Genomic DNA, 22,400 nt, shown 5'->3' on the forward strand with positions numbered 1-22,400 from the left:
TCGTTTCCATGGCAGAAAGCTAAGAAAGACTATCCGCTTAACCTATCATAATTCTGACCCAAAAAAAAATAAAATATCGTAATGAGCAGTAGAGCGCACAAGGCCAGGCTTAGGCCCTCGGTGGCCGTGCCCGTATCCCCATGCTGGGGACCGAGTGCACTGAGGTTGGGCTCGAGACCCGAGTCCCCCAAGGTCGGACCCATGTCTATTGAGGCCGTGTTTGGATCCATTGAGGTCAGTCCAGAACCTTAGCTCTCGTGCCTGGGTTCATAAAGACCAAGCTCAAGACCCCGTGCCTATGCCCCTGGCCATTGAGGTTGGGCCCAAGACTTTAATGCTCACGCCAGGCCCATAGCCAGCCCAAGACCCCGTCGCTTATGTTTCAATCCCGGCACTTGGGTGTATTGATACCAAACCCGACATCATTGCTCATGCTACTGCATAGGTGGGGGCATCGAGGCTGAACCCGGAACCTTGGTGCCCACACTTAATGTTCCAGCTGCTTGTATGCAAGTCACTTGTGCCAGAATAAGTTATGTCTCAAATCAGGTTTTCCTAATCAAATGAAGGATGATATATTTCAATTTATTTTCAGATTTCAGTCAAACACCGGATGATATTATCATTTTTTTGACCAATGACTTCTTGAAAAATAGTTTTCAGAAATGTTATATTTTTTTGCAAAACAAACCGAGTTGTAATTTTTAATAGCATAGTTAAAGGAGACGCAATTCCTCAATCTCAAACGTGGGGTGCGCTCGCATGAATCCGTGCTTCCCTTGCTTACGAATGCATGGCAGAAAAAATGAATCATACTAATCCCTAACTCGGCAAAACTACCTCGTGTTTTAAAAGGCACTAAACACGTTCTAACTTTAATAGTTTTCAAATATGAAAACATCCATATAATTATGACTATTTCGAACTTACTTTTCAATATGAAGCATAGCCACTAACCATGTTTGAATAGTTACTGCAGTTTTTAACTTTGAAAAGTTACTGAAGCAAATTATTGGTTGGCGATAGGAAATTGCTTTGATAATGGAAATATAGCTCCGAAAGAACCTTTTCTCCTATATCATATTGCCACTTATTTTTCTATCCGAGCTGGAAAAAAAAGATGGACCTAGTTGGGCAAGCAGGTCCAGGTTTTCAGGGTCTCGGTCTTTGGTGCTCACCCTACAGACTCGACACTTCTCTTGAATGACTTAATTAACCTACTCCATGGCAGTTTCATCCAAGGACCATGGATCCAAAAAAATATGGTTTTTGTAAACTTGATCTTGCATGTGATAAGGAAAACTAATAACAAGAACCGGTACTTGGCCACCACAACTGATTTGGAAAAAGCCTATCCTTGACTTTTTTTCCCCTAAAAATAATCCACAGCAAACAGCTATCGATATATCTCTTCACTGAAGATCCTTACTATTTTACATTGAGTTCTCAAGTTGCCACACTTGATCATGCAAGAAGCTAAAATTTAATTTGACACCCAGATTCAGAAAATTATGCACTGACAAGTAGAGAAAAAGCATACTCCTGCCTGAATGAAGACTCATACATGAGCAAGAAGAGGTCCAAAACATACAAGATAAAGGCGACATGAGATTTCAACCAAAAAAAAAAAAAGGCGACATGAGATAGCTTTCAAGATATGTGATTCTCCACCGCATTCACAACAATCGCGCCCGATGCATTGTTCACCACCGCATTTCACAACAATCACGCCCGATGCATTGTTCACCACCGCATTTCACAACAATCACGCCCGATGCATCATTCACCAAAACTCAAAACGCGGGAAACCCCAACCCATGTAAAGATGGAAAGCCTTCCAGGACAGCAACAAAGAGGCATCCGGCAATATCACCGATATCAGTGCTGCAAAAATTACTCACTCCAAAAGGTCGACCTACATTAAGAAATAATAAGATAGCGATGTCCCTAACTTGGAGGCAGTGAATAAATCACCATCAATGCTGCAAATATACTCACTCCAAAAGGTCAAGCTACATTTAGACACCATAAGATGGAGATGTCTCAGAGCCGGATGCAGTGAATAAAATCGCCATCAATGCTGCAAAAATCACTCACTCCAAAGGGACAAGCTATGTTAAGAAACCATAAGATAGAGATGTCTCCGACTTGGAGGCAGTGAATAAATCACCATCAATGCTGCAAAAATCACTCATTCCAAAGGGTCAAGCTACATTAAGAAACCAAAGGATGGAGATGTCTCATTCTCGGAGGCAGTGAATAAATCATATTAAGAAAAGTTCAAGTAGTACCTGTGCATCCATCATGGACCCAGAAATAGAGCCAATTGCCCAGTACAATGTGTTTAAGTTATTCCTTAACCAATCCTCACCACTCAGCCGTTTACTTAATAATTTCAGCATCTACATCCACCAGCAAAGAAAGAGTCAATTAATATGAGACACCCAAGCCAAATTAGGTGAAAGTGATGCATATATATATATATATATATATATGCATATCATCATGGACGGAAGATGTATTGAGTCCGTGCATAAGTCACATAAACAAATACCTGCTTTTCAGTGTCCTCGTGACCAAGGCATGACAAGTAAAACAAGATGTCTTTCATTCTCTACAACCAACAAACAACTCATTAGAAATTGATAGTATTCACCAATCATGCACAATAACCTTAAATTTATCTTCAACATCCCACAGCTGAAAACTTAAATTCCACAAACAAGAAATTATTGAAGCAGCTTCTCCCATTATACTTAAAAGATTATAGGCATCAATCAAGATCTATGGAATCCAGAGGAACAGAATATCTGGAAAATGTAGCCTGTAGCTTGGCTTCTGTAGCAAATAAATATATATCACCTTGTACTGGACGGGAGCATTCTCGTCCTTCATTGTCTCACGAACAGAGTTACCCTTTTCATCTTCAACAATGAGAACTATTTCAGGCTTGGCCATACGATGGAGAATGAGCATTCTCAGCTTGGACAAAGGGTTGGCATAAAGCTGCTGCCGCTGCAGCAGTTTGGAACCTAGGTCATTGACCATGCCAGGATTCGAAGGCATCTGCCAAATACAGATGAAGTCATGATGTTGATGTCTAAACACCGTATTTCTCTTAAATCACCACCAATTCAGTTACATGATGTTGATGTTTAACAAAAAATTTCAAACAATAACCTGAAAAAGCTCCAAGACCAAGGTGTTCCAGTAATCCAAGCAAACCTTTCGAATTAAATGATAGGCAAACATGTTAAAAACATAATTAACTAGTGATTGAATTTTCAATAAAGCTACCAAATGCAATATAGAGCACACCATGAAGACTTCAGTGTCCTCTACATATGAGATGTTTACAAGGTACTCTAGACCCAGTAGCAAGAATGCCACATCCTCCTGTGTAGACTCCAATATCCTAATGCGAACCTGCAAATCAAGGGTGCAAAGCAGGGCATAGATATATCACAATTTGTAATTGAGAAGCCATCCTCACATGACCTAGAGCTAGCAACAGAGTAGACAGGGACTTCTTTGGAAAAAAGGAACAGAGAGGTATTAACACAAGTACAATTGCCTTGCCTGACCACATTCCAAGCAAATTGCCAGCGCCGATTAAATATTTAAACATCTCCACATGAAATGGAAAAGAACCTACCTTATAAAATGAAGTGAAAAACAAAGCCAACTTTTGGATAAATGCCTGAGAAATTAAAGATCAAAATTGAATAAGTTGCAGTGAAACATAATACATAAATCAATACTATGCTTTTATCCATGCACAAGAAAATGCAAACCTGCTGCTCACTAGAACCATGTGCATAAGCCTCTGGGATGTTTGCAGTAGGAGGAAGTATAGCCTGCTAACACAAAATTATCAGCATAGAAGGTCAATCAGTAAAAAGGATTGGAAAAAGTTCTACTTTTCCTCCCTATACTTTTACTTTTCTAATCTGCACTTTGAATGTCTAATCAAATTCTTTTACTTTCACAAATTTTCTAATCAAGTCCCGCCAACGCCAAATCCCGCAAAATCCAGCTAACATAGCCATCAGACGATGTTATAGTGTGATGTAGATAAAATATCTCCAATGCGGGCATCCATGTTGGCGTCTACACTAATTAATCCCCATTATACTACAACATCGTAGGCATTGGCTAAATTTTTCGACAAACATTCTTTGTCGTCCACCAACTGCCATGTAAGCTGAAATTGGTCGGAATTGGTGTCGGAGGGACTTGACCAGAAAGTGAAAGTAAAGGGACTTGATTAGACCATTAAAAGTATAGAGACTTTATCAGTAAAAGTATGAAAGTACAGGGACAGAGTTATATTTTTCCTAATGAATACACGAGTTAAAAAAGCTAGGGATTAAGTAAATGGGATGTTCATATGGGAACTCCTATAGGCCAACTTCCGTGGCTCTCGAAACCAATAGTATGCTCACTTGTAACTGCACCATGAAGGCTTTATACATGTTCACAAATTGTAAGTCATGGATATTTCCAGAATTGCGGGTGGCCACCTGTATAAAACCCATAAAAGGATCGAAAGTACAAATGTGTCAATAGTAAAACAAGGCAAAGTGAAAAGTTAATCACAAAGAGCATACTATACCAGTGTAAGGCACTGAAGAGTGAGATTCGAAGTCGATGGCACAGGGATAATCTCTAGGAGCATCTCCAGCTTCAAATGAACAGCATAGGATTGAAAAAGATTAGGTGAATTATATATGAAATTCTGGTGACTAGAAGAAGGGTATACTCCAGGCTATCATCCCCCAGAGAAACAAAATCATTGATAATAGACTTACCAATGGAGATTTAAAAATGTAGCCCAAAGGAATCCCTGGGAGGAAAACACACAACGTTGATAGTGTGATGCTCATGAGCTCAGTTCTTTGAGTTGCCGATAGCACATAAGAACACAGCTCGTAAATAAGTTGGAGCTCACTGTGAACAACCAAGACTAATCCTCAGCAAAGTATCACGCCAATAAGATAGACATCACGCTTGAAATAACATTAAGTTGTCAAAAAACATATAAGGCAGCTAACCTAGCCATATCTGCAAGCGATTGACATATGCGATGCCAGAAAATTCTAAGTGTCATAATTATGATGAATACAGTTACAACGGATAAACAAATGAAGCAGCTATTGGCAAAAGTACAATCTCAGAGCTCAGCAAATATCACTCTCATCTCTGTACCTTTTTGGGCATTTACATGTTACTGCCCTCACAATCTGAAGAGCTACAGAACAAACGAAGCATTAGACCAAAGTACGCTTCCATTGTAAGGACCCACATTGTGTTTCTCTCAACAATCATTAGATAGACAGTGCAAGGACCTCTACTGATCTGATGTCAAACATGCACCCTTGACTAGATCCAAATTTTGTAGTCATCAAGCTACACTGAGGAAGGTCTGCCTATTCTTTGTACAGAGCAAAATAGGACAAGTTCCAATCAAGCCAACTTGGACTAACATACAAGCTATATGAGATATCACATCGTGACTAGCGATCAAGATCATTGTCCATAGCAGCTGAATTAATTGCCGTAACACTCTAGTAAGAAGAGAAATACACATTTCATTTCTAGCAAAAGCTATCGCATTTTTCCCAATCAAAAGGAAGATAATGATCTCATAAGTCTCGAAAAAGATCATTGTCCAGAGCAGCTGAATTAATTGCTGAAACACACAAGTAAGAAGAGAAATACGCATTTCATTTCTAGCAAGGTTATCGTATTTTTCCCTATCGAAATGAAAGATAATGACCTCATAAGTCTAATTCCTAAATTGAAGCTAATCGCAAGTTTCTGGTATCATAGCGAAATGTAATCATGAGCATCATCACTGCAGCAGACAGAGCAGCGTTGAGAAATGAATACAGGGGCATGTCGACAATGAACAGCAACATGTACACCTCATCAGATGCCTTGCCTGTTCAGTGACTGTTCAAGCTCCTTGATCTTTTGTTCTGTCATTTCGCCTCTCGAGAAATCATAAAGATCTTCACTCAGAAGCTGCAGTATTCCAGCACGTTACCAATACCCTCCAAGCCGAATTCAACTAAAGAAGATTGCAAAGGTAAACTTACTGTCAAAATGGCCATGTAATTTATACGGATTGTTTCGCTAGTTGTTGCAGCTAAAACAAGGTCATAAGGAAAAAAGCTTCTCCATCTTCCAGGCCACTCACGCTTCAGGATCTGGAACATTAAATATACACAAACAGGTGAAGACAGTGCATGGCCTTCCCAGAACAGTTTCAGCCTAATACCCAAACATAAAAGGTCCCACCTGTACTGATATAATGTTGAGCGTGTTGATAAACAGCTTTTCCATTCGAAGTGAGGCTTCATTACTTGAGAGCTATTGGAGAAACAGAGAAGAGACCGATATAGAATCAAAACTTCGTAGGCAAGGACAGAATGATGGTCTATACACTGACACACTTATACCTGCATAATGACTTGAGAGATATAATTCTTCATCCAGTCCCTTTGTTTATGGGGCAACGCATTCCATCTATTTTTCACGACACCTTCTAAGACCTGAAGATTAATGCCAGCGTGAGAATGGTCTTAACTTACTTAGAGAGATCTGAGCTGTACGGAGACTGATCTTCTAAAAGAACCATAAGAACATCATGGAGGCAAAATTCGCAAAACAAGTAGGAAATTTAAGATTCTAACAGAAATAACATCTGACCTTTAAGGCAAATAACTTGGTTTTTAAATTCTTCGTATCTTGTAGAATGTGCCTGACTTGCAGCCACGTGCTAGGGTCGTTTTCCAAGTCCCCCAAGATCTGCTCTGCTGCTCTCTGTTGCAGTTACAACACAGTATGAAGAAGAAGAAATGAATGGTAAACAGTTCTATTCCTCCAAACCAAACGGCGCTTTTCAGAAACAAATATGACGCCATGCAATCCTTAATTGATAAAAGTTACAAGGCAATAGATGCGAGCCGATCAAAAGAAGAAAGGACGGTGGGGAAAAAAATCGCACTTTGGGTATTTTTTCCATGCCAGAAAGCTAAGGAAACCATCAGCTCAATCTATCATAATGAGCAGTAGAGCGTACAACTCAGACTACAGTTACAAAGTACGAGGACCAAAAAGCGAGGGCAGGAAGATCGTGAAGGAAATAGGTCGAAATGGAGGAGCGGAAGAAAGGGAGTAGAAGTAGCTAGCCTCTTCTTCAGATCCAGTGCCGTGGGAAGCAGAGACGATGGCATCGAGCGATGCGACGTCAATCGGTTGACTCAAACCCCGAAGGTTATTCGCCATCGCCGCCATGGCTTTCGTGGTGGTTGGGGAAGGAGGGGGGCGGCGGCGGCGGCGGCGGTGACGGCGGCGGAAATGGGTAGCCCTAGATACGAGAGTAAAGAAGCCGAGAGTGCTGGGAAGAGGACAAGCGAGTGAATAAATAGCAAGAGGAGAGCGTTCACACAGGAGAAAGCGGGAGAGTGGGAAACGGCTGTTCGATTTTGTCGACTTCTATACCGAACTCAGGAAGGCGCGAAATCACGTTTCTGCCCTCCTGGCCAGGCCACGTCTCGCTCGATGCCACTGTCTCTGCTTTCCACGTCCCTGTTTTCCGTATCATTCGATCGCTCTAAGAGATTTTGGCTTAGGCCTTGTATTCCCATTCAAATTCCTTCGGACGACGTGTTTTATCAAAACAGCTATTTTAAAATTATGCTATTGTTATAGTTATCACGTAATTTAATGCAGAAAACAAAATGTCACTGAAATTTATATGAGTAATATTAAATTGAAAGTGAGATCATTAATAATATCATGATATTTCTCTCTTACAATAACTCTACTATTGTCGCTTAAATGGACGATGAGCGCTGTGATGACGTGCTTTCCTAATCTTTAGCCATAGTTATTGTCTTGGAGAACTAGCAGTGTAAATATCTTTTCCTCTTGAATTTAGCAAAGTGTGTCAGCTCTAAAGTTCCTCCTAACTACATCAACGAAGCTTCTAACTAATTTTACCTGGCGAATTGCTCTTTGAGATCACTAAAATTTGCAAATCCTCATGATTATATTGATCCTGGAGTGATCTTAGTTTACTAAAAGGCATTGAAAGAACAAGAGGCAAAAGTCATATTTATAACATTTCTAAAAAGTTGATCATAGCCCAAAAAGAGCGTCATAATGGTAAATGATAAATTACTTAAAGAATGGACTTTGTTGACTAAGGTAAACGAGAAAGTCACAGTATTTTGTAAGCATTTCAAAATTAAGTTGAAAGACTTCGTTGTTTAAGTGCATGTTCTCTCAGAATTAGCAGCAAAGTTGGCACTTGTCCGGGTGGTTTTGGCCCGGTCTGTCATGCGGTGTGGAGACTGAGGCACATTGTTTAAGTGCTTGTCTCGTCCATGTCAAATTGACTCATGGCAGTGACTTATAGGCTGCATTGCAAGATGACTGCCACCATGCCCTTTTTCTGGTGTTCACTAGAATGTTCTTCTGGCACAGAAAAGGAAATGATTGTTTCGATGGGAGATTGTGTTGGATATTTCAGTAGTTTTGAAATATTTATTAGAAATTATGATTGTCTTGAAAGTCATTTTTCAAAGGTCATATAACGGCTTTTCTAATGGATGTATAATGTTTGTCTAGCGGCTTTATAACTTTTGATTTATTACTTCATAAACTCTTCATTATTTTATAACAGTTATCTTTTTAATTACCAATTGATTTATGATGATCTCCTAATGGCTCCTTTTTTTTTCCTTGTTTAAATATAAATTAAACTTCAAACCACAATTCTAGTAGATACAATATGTTCTCACATCTTTCCTTTTCTTTTCTTGGGTTATACAAAAAAGTTGTTTGTTTCCTTCTAATATTTAGTGCAGAGTATAGAGGCAGTTCTATTGTATCTTGGGAGGATAGCCTCTGAAGCCTTATGCACCGAGTTACGTACTCCGAGGGACGAAATTATCCTTAAGGACAGTGTTTGCACGCCTCAGACATTTCTTTTAATTTTCTAATCTTTTGTAATATATTTCCAATAATTATTATTATTTTATGTATTCTAATACATTTTCCAACAATCTTAAGGATAATTGCCTTATAACTTTCAAAATTGGAACTGCTGGTGCTTCCACCTACCTTGGAATTAAACAAGGATTTGGAGATGGTGAAGGACAAGTATCACATATTCTTGGGTGGTTTGTCATGGGACAGTATCAAGCATTAACACAAAATAGCTTTTGGTCATTTTGGTAAGGTTATGGAGTTTCAAGTAAGTCGTTTTTTGGAAACTCTAAATTAATGCTTGAAGAGCGTAATTGCCATTTTGGTATTTGTTTCCACATTTTGAGGAATCATCATCACGTAGGTCGAGATCCTTTCATTCTAATATTTGAAATTTGGCGTCACGAGCTTATGTGTTCTCTTTAAATTTGATTGGATCTTGTTAGACATATTCCATGAATGTGTGCTCTTATAAATTTACGGAAGATGCTTACAAATTTTCAAAATTACCTATGTAGAAAATCTTTCAAAATGGCATAGTGATTCCGTGTGGCTACTTAAAAAGAAATAGAAAAGGAAAACCATAAAAGAAATGGAAAGAAATCAGGCAAATATTATATATATATATATATTTTTATTTTGGGGCTTCAATACCTATACTTGTTTTTCCAATAGAAAGTCGACGTGTATAGGTGTTTTCTCTCTCAAGTTCGTGATTATTTTAATAATCATCCATTTAGGATTGGAAATTGGGGCGCTCCTCTATTACTCAAAATGGTTTTCATTTGTCCTTAATTATTCCTATTCTCTTGCTAAAATTTGTTTAATGTACATTCATGAAGCCAGTTTATAACTGTTTTTATCTGCTATTTAATTTGTCTTTGGCTCCATCTCTACAGAATCTTAACGAGCCTGCCCATGTTGGACCAGGTTATATTTAATTGTTTTCAGCGAAACAATGGATGCTGTCATGTGGGATTTCTGTGTTTTACCACTAAAATTACGCTCTTTTTACCTTATATTATTGTGCTTATAGATTTTGAAAATAGGTGTCATTTGACTTTGGAACAAATTCTTCAGTATTCCTCATAGTGTTGTCCCGTCATTCTTGGGAATATGTTAGAGTGCATACAATCATTAGTCGGTTGGTGATGTCCATGCCAATATGCTCAAGTAAGTGTAGACACGAGTTTGTGTTGGTATTTGGTGGCATGTCTTTATTCATGCTTGCTTGGGAGTGCATCGTGGGCCTCTATCTATGTGTATGCTCATACATGTGTTGGTGTTTGTTGCATGACAATGTATATGTTTGATAAATACACGAAGATATGATAATTTTCTCTCGTTCACGCACATATAGAACTTCTCTAGCATTAGAATGGTGGCAGATGATTCTTGCCTTCTTGACGACGTGGAATTATGCTTGATAGAAAGAGAAGGAAATGGAGACCCAATTTAGCAAGCATAAGCTGAGAGAATAATTGGGCAACAATACCACCGCCTGCGGTGGCCTAGCCGGGATAAGAGCTCCCATGACGTCTACCCAGGACGGAAGAGTTTGAATCCCGCGGGTCCACGGGATCTTAAGTGCGGACGTCGGGGTGGTGGGTCCTCTACTAGCGTCACTCCGTAGTTTACTCGCGCAGCCGCGCCGTTTGTATGGGGTTCCCAGGTATAAAATAAATAAATAAAATAAAATAAAATAATTGGGCAACAACTATTCAATTGACTAATGATACATCCCAATATTTTCTATTAGTTAATTTTCTTGCTAAATTAACGTAATTGACAATTTAGTGAGTATGCTTTTTGTATCCTGCCTTTTGTGATATTTTTTATATTTCACATTTTAGTCATTTAAATGTTGTTTAAAAGTTAAAGTCTACTTTGAGTTTTACATGTGAAAAACCTTGTTGACATTATATTTAGGGTTAATACCTTGAAAAACCCCAAATGGGTACACACTTGTGACAAATTTACCTCAAACTATTTTTTTGACCACCAAAACCCCAAACTGGTATACCTTTGATAAATTTACCCTAAATCGGTACACTTGTGACAAATTTACCCTCTGTTAGTTTTAGTTAAATTTTCTTGTTAAATTATAAAGTTAAATAACACGTGACAATTGACCGGTATATCAATTTGGGATTTTCACTCTGTTTGTCATAGTTTATAATTTTTGTGATTTTTTTATACTAATCTAATTTTTCGGAGGGTATATTAGTCACAAATTTACCAATTTGGGGTTTTTTGTGGTCGAATAAATTAATTTGGGGTAATTTTATCATAAATGTACCAGTTTAGGGTTTTTTATAGTTAGTCGGGGTAAATTTGTCACAGGTGTACCAGTTTGGGGTTTTTCATGGTCAAAAAAATAGTTTTGGGTAAATTTGTCACAAGTGTACCAGTTTGGGGTTTTTTAAGGTATTAACCCTTATATTTATGACTACTAAAGTTTTAGTCCAAACATTTTTTTTTTTGTTAAAATTGTCGTGATTCTATTCCCAAATTTATTAGATTCTCACTTATGTTTGAAACAACCAAAGAGGTTTATATTTTATAATAGCCACAAATTTATGGGTTAAAGATTATAATGTCTCTTTTGTAATGATCTAATTTTTCACACACAACTTTTGACAAAATTATTAAATAGTATTTTATTGCATAATTAAATTGATTACATGTTTTGTATTGAGTATGCATTGTTGAGACATTTTTGGTGATTCATATATAACCTCAAAAGAAGTCTTACAGTTATTTTGTGAAATTATTAATTCATTTCGGATTTCTGCTAACCTCTGAGTTTTGGTTAACATTTTTGGAGCAACATGTATTATTGACAGCAATAAAAAAAAAAATTGTGGGGGAAATGACAATCCCGTTAACCAAAATTTGATTTGGTTGAAGAGATGATCCGATGATGTAATTATTGTAATCATTTTCCAAGCCAATATTTTGGCAAATGGAAAGGAATTGGTGGTAGACTCAAGTGCTACTAGGCATATATATGTAAACAAAATGCCTTATCCTCCTAAGCTCCAATGGGTGAAGGAGAAGAAAATATTTACTATTCTTTGGTAAATTGAGAACTATTCAGGTTCTTGAGAAAAAAAAAATTCTTCTCAAACTCATATATGAAAATGAGGCTGAGTAGTTGAGAAACTCTTAGCAGATATTCCTTATTTATACATCATGATTGCCAAGAGGCAATAGCCATGCAAAGATAAAATTTTCAATGGTAAAAATTGACACGTCCGATTGAGGGATGACGTGGTAAAGCAGCTGCTTAATGATGGAATTATGTCCATTAATTATATGAAGTCAGAAATGGATTTTGGCCAATCCTTTGACTATATATCGAGGGGAATGGACAAACCAACTGAAGAAAATCAACACCCAACCTATGTGATTGGCAATATCATGAATTAGGTTCATATGGGTAATAACAAGTTATTTGTTGATCTAGTGCATTATTAAAAATTATTATCCATCCTAAGGTGAAAATAGTGCAAAATTGCAAGGAAAAAGAGGTTGAGTTAAGCTCTTAATGAAATTCCATAGCCATTATTGGTGGTGTATTAATCTGCAATATACACTTGATGGAATCACCTAAATAAGTGTGGAGTGGAGCCGCTCCTATGAGAATTTTTGGCGAAAATCTCTAAAGCACTTATGAATAAACCAAGCATGTGCATGGCCTATTAGCACAAAACCGCGTTGAACAACAAAGTTTGTGGGAGTGTAATGTGATTGGTGAAAATTATAATTCACAAAAAGAAATTCTTGATTCATAGAAGTTTCAAACTTCACCAATGATTTCGTGAATTATATTTCATTCTTTCTAGGGTTGGTGCATAACCTAACAAGCACCAATTCGATGCATTACTCTCAAATAACCCAAGATTATTCTATTTCCTTGTCAAAACTTTTTGAAATACGTAGGGGATTGTTGGATATTTCAGTAGTTTTGAAATATTTATTAGAAATTATGATCGTCATGAAAGTCATCATTTTGTAACGGCTTTTTTAACGGTCATATAACGGTTTTCTAATGGTTGTATAACGGTCGTCTAACGGCTTTATAACTTTTGATTTATTACTTCATAAATTCTTCATTATTTTATAACAGTCATCTTTTTAATTACCAATTGATTTATGATGATCTCCTAACGGCTCTCTCTTTTCCTTGTTTAGATATAAATTAAACTTCAAACCACAATCTTAGTATATACAATATGTTCTCACATCTTTACTTTTTTTTTTATGGGTTATACACAAAAGCTGTTTTGTTTCCTTCTAATATTCAGTACGAAGTATAGAGGAAGGTCCGTTGTATCTTAGGAGGATAGCCGCTGAAGCCTTACACACCGAGCTATGTACTCCGAGAGGCGGAATTATCCTTAAGACAGTGTTTGCACGCCTCGGACATTTCTTTTTATTTTCTAATCTTTTGTAATGTATTTCCACTAATTATTATTATTTTGTGTATTCTAATACTTTTTCCAACATATTGGAATCCTTTCTTCAGACTCTCTTAAGTGTTTTTTCCTGTGGCAGGAGTGGGTAAAATTTCGTCTGGTTCTTTCCAATGTGTGATGTCCGCTCTGGCTAGCAATGCCATCGAATTTTTGTGCTTTGGGTTTATGAAGGCATTTACAAACTTTTCTTTTTTGTTCAGTTGCAGTGCCTACCGAGCCTTGTATCTTGTTAACTGGGTATATCGATTCTTCCCGGAAACTCACAAAATACGCTGGATACGTATGTTCTTCTGCTTTTCCGTTGAGTATCAGTCCACTTGATTTGTGTGAAAGCTAACGGGAGTTTGCTTCTTACTGTAAACACAGCTTGGATATCAGGCCTTGTTCAGACGGCCCTTTATGCGGACTTCTTTTACTATTACATTAAAAGGTACAGCGCTCTTTGGACTTGCCCGTCAAAACCTATTGAGTCAGCTTTCCACGGATCACTCATCTAAATTATTTTTCTGCTCTGTGTTCAGTTGGAAAAATCATGAGAAGTTGAAGCTTCCGGCGTGAAGCACACAGTCCTTGGGTCAGAGGGTAGGGAGGAAGCAAATGCAAATTGCGGAGGCAAGGCATTTTAAGCTGAGCAGGACACATGGGCTTTTCTCTCTTACAATGGCTCTACTTTAATCGCTCAAATGGATGATGAGCGCTGTGGTCTTCAACTTGATTATGTGTTTAACTAGTCTTTAGCCATAGTTATCGACTTGGAGGACTAGCAATGTAAATATCTGCTTCTCTTAAACTTAGTTGTCATCCCCAGGGTCCCTCCTGGCTACATTGAGGAGGCTTTTATTACCGACTGATTCTACTTGGCGGGTGCTCTTTTTCGATATCACTTAAATTTGCAAGTCCTCCTGATTATACTGACCCTGGGTCCTTTTAATTTACCAAGAGGTCATTAGAAGAACGAGAGGCAAAAGTCACGTTTAGAGCTTTTCTGGACGGTTGATCATAGCCGAGAGAGAGCATCAGAATGGTAAATGAGAAATTACTTAAAGAAAAGACTTTGTCGATTAGGGTGAAAGACAAAATTATGCATGATTTTGCCGTGAAAGTCTCAAGATTGATAACTAATTTGAAGATCTCAAAGAAAGGAATGAGTTATCATAAAAAAAAAAATGAAATATGAAAACTGCCCGTGCCTGGCCAAAAGCAACAAAACAAAAAAAAAAAATAGTGAAGAGTTAAGCATTGTGCAGTTGGATTATTTCCATTTGTGCAATTAAGTCCTAACTTTATGAATTTGTGCAACTTGATTCTCTAAGTTCCGTATCGTGTAACCAAATCCTCTTTCTTGATCTGTACAATCAAATACTTTATTTACCTAATGTAGCTAGAATGATCAAATTAGGATTTTTTTTTTCTTTTTTTCCCGTTTGTGTTTTGGTCATTTGGCGTTAGATTAGCATCACGTGTTATATTCCGTTACGTAAGCAATGCCACGTCGTTAATTAATTCGACGATTTAGTTAGACTCGTTCGTTGACCGAAGCATTTAAAATAGAATTCAGAGGACCAAGTTGCTCAAATTCAAAGGTTAGGGGGCTATCGTTGAATATAATAAAAGTTAGAGGACCACTTCACGCAACCATCGAAATTTAAAGGTAAAGTGTACTTGACCCGCAAGAGCACGAGGCATTGATTAGTTTTCGCGAGGGAGTCCCGACCTCGGGGGATTTGGATTCTCGAAATGGGTTTTGGCCCAGGCTCATCTAGCGGTCTCAAAGTGAAGAAAGGGTAGAGAAGGGGAATAGGATTGGGTGGGGGTACGAACGATGCTGCGCTGCGGACGAAAGAAAAAACCCGATGACGATCCCTGATAAGTAGAGAGGATGTGGTGGCAGACATGGCCTCCACAGTCCACATCATTTGGAGAGAGAGAGAGAGGGGATGAAGATGGAGCTCCCTGGTTTGTAGGCGTACACATCGAATGTCATCAATGATGCGAGGACGAGGCACACGCCGGGACCATTTTGCAATTCGATGGATCTTTAAGGGCCCGATTTACCATTGAAGGATGGCGTGGCAAAAGATGGGGAGAAAGGAATGGATGGGACAAGTAGGCTGACGGTAACCGAGCGAATCTAGCGATGGGGAGATCGACCAAGTCAGTATATATTTCTGTACACCCCACCCCCCACGTTCCCGAATCCTCTGCCCTTTCCTTATTTTGTACGAGATCGAGTCTACAGTAACAATACATCATCATCCGTCCCCGACACGAAAGCCAAACGCGATTCGCGTCCCATGCGCGACCATCCATGTTGCCCTTTTTTCTTCTGGGTCATAGGACCATCTTTTTTTTTGTTTTTTTTAAGGGTTCGAAAGATCATATATCTAGCTAACTTCTGCATCCTTTTTTCGCTTTTGTCGAGGGCACTTGTCAGCGTCGAAGAAGAAAAAGAAAAATAAGGTAGGAGGGAGGGAGGAGGCGCGAGGAACTTCGGATTTACCGGTCAGCTCGTCTAACGTCCATTCCGGGGGGGTTGGGATTGAAATTCGAATCCCAACACGCCAACCAACATCTCCTCCTCCTCCTCCTCCACCCCCATTTCTTCCACCACCATCTCTCTCTCTCTGAAAAGTCCCGTTTTTGCCTCTGCTTCGCTTTGCCTCTGCTTCGCTTCGGAGCAGTTACAAAGATGGCGTCTGATCCTGAGCGCCCCACGCGATCCTCTCTCGCAAAGGTCCTTCACTTGCCTTCTTTCTTCTTTTTCTCGTGGCTGCTCGCTTTATTTCTCTGCCTTACCATCATGCTGTCGACGTGGATACGATGCACCTCTTCTCTCGCTTGTCTTCGTATTTTGGGCATGCTCACGCCTCTTTCTCGTCCTTTTTCTTTTCGAGCTTCTCTATCTTAGACCCAGTCAAATGGAATTCGCCTTCTTGAGGTTTATTTCATGCCGAACGGGAATTTCCGGATGCTTCCACTTTACCCCCGAGCCCTTGATTCCTTGGCGGCTAACTGCTCGGTTGATCTCGTGTCCGTCCGTTGCTGATAGTGGTGGATCCTCTGTTTGTTTAGGTGGGGAAGTCGTCGGGCGAGATTGGCGACGCCACTCAGGAGCCTCTGATCAATGGCAATGGCGGGATTCCAGACAGCTACTCCGTTGCTGCTGCCGTTCTTCCGTAAATGCTCGCACTTTTTAAGAGATTTTCCCCCTCATTGTTCTATCCTGTAAAGGCTGCATTGACAATGTTGGCGTCTTGCTTACTTTGTAGATTTCTGTTCCCTGCTCTTGGAGGACTGCTGTATGGCTATGATATCGGTGCCACTTCTTGTGCAACCATTTCTGTCGAGGTATCATCTCATCCTCACGCGGGAGATGCGCAGATCTTCCGTTTTCTTTTTTTTTGTTAGCACCCATATGTTTCAGTAAGGCGTTTGATTCGCAAAACCAAACATCAGGGCTGCACCACTCAGCGATGTTGACTTGACTTTAATGTTTCTTTCCCATTTATTTTGACATCGGTTTTTCTGCGTTGCAGTCGGCCACATTGAGCGGGATTTCGTGGTATGACTTGTCTTCTTTACAGATTGGTCTCATCGTAAGTTTCTAGCCAACTTTCGCGGTTCGAGTTTGCACCAATTAGCACAGCAGGAAATTCATTTCTTCCTGCTTTCCTCTGCACTTTTGTCTAACTTTTCAGTTCTCCACCTCAGAGATTGTTCTTTAATTTGTAAACCGTGCCTCATGAATATTCTTTTGCAGACTAGTGGATCTCTATATGGGGCTTTGATTGGCTCTGTCTTGGCGTTTAGTATTGCCGACTTTATAGGTAGTATCTTTCCCCATAAACATTTCGCTTTGAATTTAGGCTTTACTTCTTCTGTTCTTGGGCGTGAAGTTCGGATGGTGCATTTGTATTCCAGGGAGAAGAAGGGAACTTATTCTGGCTTCAGTCCTGTATCTCGTTGGAGCTCTCATAACAGCATTAGCACCGGATTTTGCTGTTATGGTGGTTGGGCGCTTTGTGTTCGGTATAGGAATTGGACTGGTAACAATTTTTGCTACGTATCATTAGACACTGGTGCTGTCTGCTTTGACTTTGCAAACATGCTCTCCTGTCTTGGTTCCGATTACACATTCTTTGATAATTATGCCATCAAAATGACTCACCCCAGGGTTGACCCGTTTTAACGCACCCTAAGTGGGAAGCCAGGGCCAAAACCGGTGGCAAGTCAGTCATTGGGCTTAGGTAATCTAGATGCTCATGAAAGAGACATGTTTGAAGATCCCTACCCTGCCTGTTAGCTAGCCAGCCAAATAGCCAGAAACATCAACATGGTCCGCATCACTAATACACTCCTTTGTAACGGGAAAAAATATCATCATTCTACGAAGCAACAAAGTAATCTTGCCTATACTTTTCCTAATTTTTTAGAACATTCCGCTATAAGAAATTAGCAGCTACCTATTCTTTTAGTTGCATCCTGGGTATTACAAACACAGGATGGGGAAGATAACCCCAGAATCAACCCTGCCCAATTGTCCCCCTCCAAAAAAAAGGGATGGAACATAGCAAATATTGTGTTACTCTATCAGACAACTTTACTTTATATATTTACTGGATTCAATATATCCTACGATTTTCTCTTTTAAGTTTTTTCTATTTTGGTTGCTCAATTATTTTGCTTATTCGACTAATACCAGGCTCTGTTCTATGGATGCTGAAACAGCTATTGATGCCTAGTGCTTAACATCTGGAAGATATACTCCGTGGATACTTAAACTTCAGCCTTTTGCTTTCAGGCTATGCACGCTGCTCCGATGTACATTGCTGAGACAGCTCCAACTAAGATACGTGGTCAGCTTATATCTCTCAAGGAGTTCTTTATTGTTCTTGGGATGGTTGTAAGTTCTCCTAAATTTCTTGATGACTCTGACTTGGATTTGTGGTTAATGGCAGAATACAAATTTTCTTCTTTTATTATTAAGCTAGTGTCCTGTACAACTATGGTCAAATGTCTAAATTCTGTGCAGGCAGGATATGGGATTGGTTCCCTCTTGGTTGATATTGTTGCCGGGTGGCGTTACATGTATGGAGCCAGCATGCCTTTGGCTGTTGTAATGGGAATAGGAATGTGGTGGCTGCCGTCATCACCTAGATGGCTACTATTGCGTGCCATACAGGGCAGAGGCAACATGCAGGAACTGAAAGATAACGCCATATATTGTTTGTACCGGATTAGGGGCCCAATTATTGGTGATTCTGCCCCAGAGCTAGTTAATGAGATCCTGGAAGAGCTTGCCTACGTTGGAGAAGAAAAACAAGTTTCATTCCGTGAAATATTCCAGGGGAAATGCTTGAAAGCTCTTATAGTTGGTGGTGGAGTGGTCTTGTTCCAGCAGGTATCATATTATTTTGGCCTTCATAATGTGATATAAGCATATACATAATACTGAGGCTCAAACTTGTCATCTTTTGGTTCAGATTACAGGGCAACCTAGTGTACTTTATTATGCAGCAACAATCCTTCAGGTATGTTTTCCTCCAATGCGCTGCTAGTCCTGTGGGTTTGAAGTATTTCCGACTTGATAAATCTTAGTATACTAAAGTACGAGTCAAATTAAGTTGGGAAGATGAAAAGTAGAGCTGCTATGGCCTGTTTTCTGGCTTCAAAGTGCAACACTAGTATCACTGTAATAAAAAATTCAGGAGGTAATGCTTAATTCCAGAGTGAATTTTATCATATATCTGGTCTTGCATGCCTGAAGTACGATATAATATATAGTGGAATCTGCTTGTTGACTTCTATTTCACATTTAATATGTTCTTGAAGAAAAATGCACTGACTTTGTAACTTGACTTAATATGGTATAATAGAGTGCAGGGTTCTCTGCTGCATCTGATGCAACACGGGTGTCCATTCTTTTAGGACTCTTGAAGGTATTTCCCTTTCCCCCCCTTGTGTAGTAAGCAATAGTTTGGCATAAGTAGCATACCCTCATGACTCTAGTTTGATGAAATGGAAGTCCTTTTTAAGTGAAGGATGACATGTCTCTCTTGTGTTTGACTGCTGGTATGGTGTTTCGTGATTGTAGCTCATAATGACGGGTGTAGCTGTTCTTGTTGTTGATAGAGTTGGAAGGAGGCCCTTACTGCTTGGGGGCGTTTCAGGGATGGTAAGACACTATTCTTCCTCTAGTGGGCATGGCTTTCTGGTGATATGCAGACTATAGGAGAATACTTCACTTTTTCAAAAATTTTAAATACCTTTCTGCTTCAGGCTGAGTTTTACTTTAAATTAGGTTGCATTGAACTTTCTTCTTCCAGCCTGCTTAATTCATACTCATTTGTGTTTCTTACATACACGAACATAAATTTCATGACACATATCTTCTTAATTGGTTTCTGCAACAGTTTGTCTCTTTACTCCTTCTTGGATCATACTACCTTTTCCTGGATGATGTTCCGGCTGCTGCTGTTGTTGGTTTGTTGTTATATGTTGGTTGCTATCAGGTATACCAATGAGACTTTTCCTTTTATATGAAGTATTTATTTTATCGAGTAGGTTAATGGATGAAGTGTGTAATATCATGTTACAAGAAGCCCACTTCTTGACTGTCCAATTTGTCTCTCCTACAATCTCCACGCAAGATGGAGTAAATATATTGTGATGACCATTTGTTTCGTTCTGTGATTTCTGAACGAGATCCATGTTGCTTATTAGATCGTAGACCTATAGGAAGAAAAAATAAGCTGGATTCATTTCTTCTTCAAGTACTAAGTGGTGCAATTGGCATCATTTCACCATGTGCATGATGCAATGACTCGAGATATCTATTCTAAGCTTTAGTGTCCATGAGAGAAGTTTAATAGAATGGAGCAATAAGATGCTGCAGACATGAATGTAGTGTCCAGCCAAACATACTGCAGTTTCTCGTGACGGCTAGAATCCAAAATTCTGGATGACTCCTTATGAAAATAAGTAAGACAGTCCTCATTACTTGTCTCCATGGGAGGCAATGAGCTGAGATGCCTTGCTCTTGGTTTAAGTTGTTCACAGTATCTGACATATTTCATTTGTTACTTTTGTTACTGTTTTAGTGAACTTGCCAGCCTGTTTGCAGAGAACATGGGATGTTCTAACTCTTTGCCTGTGTCTTGGATAGTTTAGTTTGAGCATGACCTCTTGGTTAGCTTTCATTTTCATACATATTTGTTGTAAGCCGAGAAAAGAATCACATTGGTTTTGCAGGTATCTTTTGGACCTATTGGCTGGCTGTTGATTTCAGAGATTTTCCCTTTGCGCCTACGAGGGCGAGGACTCAGCATGGCCGTGCTTGTGAATTTTGGTGCAAATGCATTGGTGACTCTTGCATTTTCTCCTTTAGTGGTGCGTCTGCTTTCCAGCTTCTGCTTTCCGTGCACATCACTTATCCATTTAGGTTTATACCACTTTTGGCATATGTGATAGAGCTGACTCCTGGACATGATTCTAAAACTTTGGGTGCTAATGATGACTCCTCTGTTCTGTTATGTTTCTGATAAGTGCTTTTTAGGTAGAATTTTCTTTTGGGATCCATCAAATACCATTTCTAAGTTTAGCCCCCATATCGATTTGCATCCTCACATTTCATAATCTGCATTTTGTGTCTCACATAAAATCTGTAAGCTCTAAAGATTAATTTACCCCTCTCAAAGGAAGGCCAAGGAAAGACCCTAGCCTCGAACCTCTGACCAACTCAAACACCCTACAGTCACCAACCCTGCGTGCTGCCTTCTGACCACCAAAACTCTGCCGGCTGACCCCACATTCCCCTCCCTTGCGAGCCCAAGCTTTGAACAGAGGTCGTGGGCTAGCGCAAACTCTGTTCCAAGCTTGGCCAATTTGGTAAGTAAGTAAACAGTGGGAGATGCAACTTGAAATTTAGTGCAAAAACGTACAGAGCCAAGTGTAGGTTCCAAAAGATGAAGATGCAAATTGATATGAGGGCTAATTTGTAAATAATATTTGAAATTTCGCCCTTTTTTTAGTGTGCTTTTATTTTGTTTAATCATTTTGTGCTCCATTGACTTCCTATAGTTACGGAGGTGCTCTTCTGCTTCCTTTCTCCCGTGAAAAGTATTGTTGCTGGTGTTCAGTTGTGACCTGTACCTGTATTGCAGGATTTGCTGGGATCTGGACTTTTGTTCTATGGATTTGGAGTGATAACTTTGGTGGCCCTACTGTTCATATTCTTCATCGTGCCGGAGACAAAGGGGCTCACTCTCGAGGAAATCGAGGCAAAATGCTTGTAGAATTTTTCTGGGCGATCTAGCTTAGTGTTCCTACCTGATATTGTGTATGCGAGAAGCGTTAGAGGGAGACCCGAAAGTGGTTGATCATTATAACGTCGGTCTGCACTTTTTCAGGATGCAGTCACAGTCAATGTTAAGCTGGTATTATTCAGAGTCCCCGTTTCTAGAGTAGACTGTAATAAACCTTTCGGGGTCGTTGTGTAATTGAGTGGGTGATAGGCCAAGTTTTGCATGCGCTGTGCGTACTGCGTACAGCACGATATTTTATATTCGGCTTTACTTATTGTAGCTGTATACTTTAGCAGCGCAAGTGTAATGAAGACCAGTAATTTGACTCAAAAACAGTTGGTTATTGCGGCGAGATGATGCATCGACCTCTGATGTGGAGCGGAAGTTCAACGATGATAGTAGATGACGCTTCAGTCATCTCTCACAAAAGTGGATATGCGTTTTGCTCATTTCTAACGCCAATTCATTTAACAGCTCAGACTGCAAAATCGGGATCAAAGGGCAAACTGTTTCTTCGCCAGGACGTAGCTTGTACTGGGTTTTTTTAGCACACGTGCACGCTCTTTTGGAATCATGGTACCGTATTGTTGATTTAAGTTTCTTGCTGGATCGTCGG

At 39.5% G+C, this 22,400-nt stretch overlaps 2 protein-coding genes and 1 long non-coding RNA gene across 4 annotated transcripts; 2 read left to right on the top strand and 1 right to left on the bottom strand.

Annotated features, from left to right (window-relative positions):
• Nucleotides 1–1,526: 1,526 nt before the first annotated feature.
• LOC120294482 (protein EXPORTIN 1A-like) lies at nucleotides 1,527–7,336 on the bottom strand. 2 transcript variants are annotated; one of them, XM_039314628.1, is made up of 17 exons: nucleotides 7,198–7,336; nucleotides 6,715–6,828; nucleotides 6,465–6,557; nucleotides 6,304–6,375; nucleotides 6,102–6,212; nucleotides 5,945–6,027; nucleotides 4,812–4,950; nucleotides 4,616–4,684; nucleotides 4,446–4,523; nucleotides 3,795–3,857; nucleotides 3,656–3,700; nucleotides 3,319–3,426; nucleotides 3,181–3,225; nucleotides 2,863–3,066; nucleotides 2,555–2,614; nucleotides 1,999–2,402; nucleotides 1,527–1,915 (listed from the first exon to the last, which is right to left on the bottom strand). In XM_039314628.1, exons 1-16 carry the CDS (start codon nucleotides 7,300–7,302, stop codon nucleotides 2,265–2,267), a joined length of 1,527 nt encoding a protein of 508 aa, XP_039170562.1. In that variant the 5' UTR covers nucleotides 7,303–7,336; the 3' UTR covers nucleotides 1,527–1,915; nucleotides 1,999–2,264. The 2 variants fall into 2 exon arrangements, with proteins under 2 accessions (XP_039170562.1, XP_039170530.1); XM_039314596.1 differs by having other exon boundaries at nucleotides 3,795–3,860.
• A 6,392-nt stretch (nucleotides 7,337–13,728) lies between these two features.
• On the top strand, nucleotides 13,729–14,361 carry LOC120290237. Its single transcript, XR_005548092.1, has 3 exons — nucleotides 13,729–13,761; nucleotides 13,848–13,911; nucleotides 14,003–14,361. It is a non-coding gene; the product is annotated as an uncharacterized LOC120290237 (long non-coding RNA).
• Nucleotides 14,362–15,883: 1,522 nt separating this feature from the next.
• On the top strand, nucleotides 15,884–22,136 carry LOC104450398 (D-xylose-proton symporter-like 2). The gene is made up of 14 exons (XM_010064931.3): nucleotides 15,884–16,215; nucleotides 16,554–16,657; nucleotides 16,751–16,829; nucleotides 17,018–17,077; nucleotides 17,242–17,308; nucleotides 17,403–17,527; nucleotides 18,283–18,384; nucleotides 18,514–18,882; nucleotides 18,965–19,012; nucleotides 19,358–19,420; nucleotides 19,576–19,656; nucleotides 19,895–19,993; nucleotides 20,733–20,870; nucleotides 21,644–22,136. Exons 1-14 carry the CDS (start codon nucleotides 16,171–16,173, stop codon nucleotides 21,773–21,775), a joined length of 1,512 nt encoding a protein of 503 aa, XP_010063233.1. The 5' UTR covers nucleotides 15,884–16,170; the 3' UTR covers nucleotides 21,776–22,136.
• The last annotated feature ends 264 nt before the right edge of the window (nucleotides 22,137–22,400 follow it).

Source organism: Eucalyptus grandis, chromosome 1, assembly GCF_016545825.1.
Source record: "Eucalyptus grandis isolate ANBG69807.140 chromosome 1, ASM1654582v1, whole genome shotgun sequence".
Taxonomy (NCBI): domain Eukaryota; kingdom Viridiplantae; phylum Streptophyta; class Magnoliopsida; order Myrtales; family Myrtaceae; genus Eucalyptus; species Eucalyptus grandis.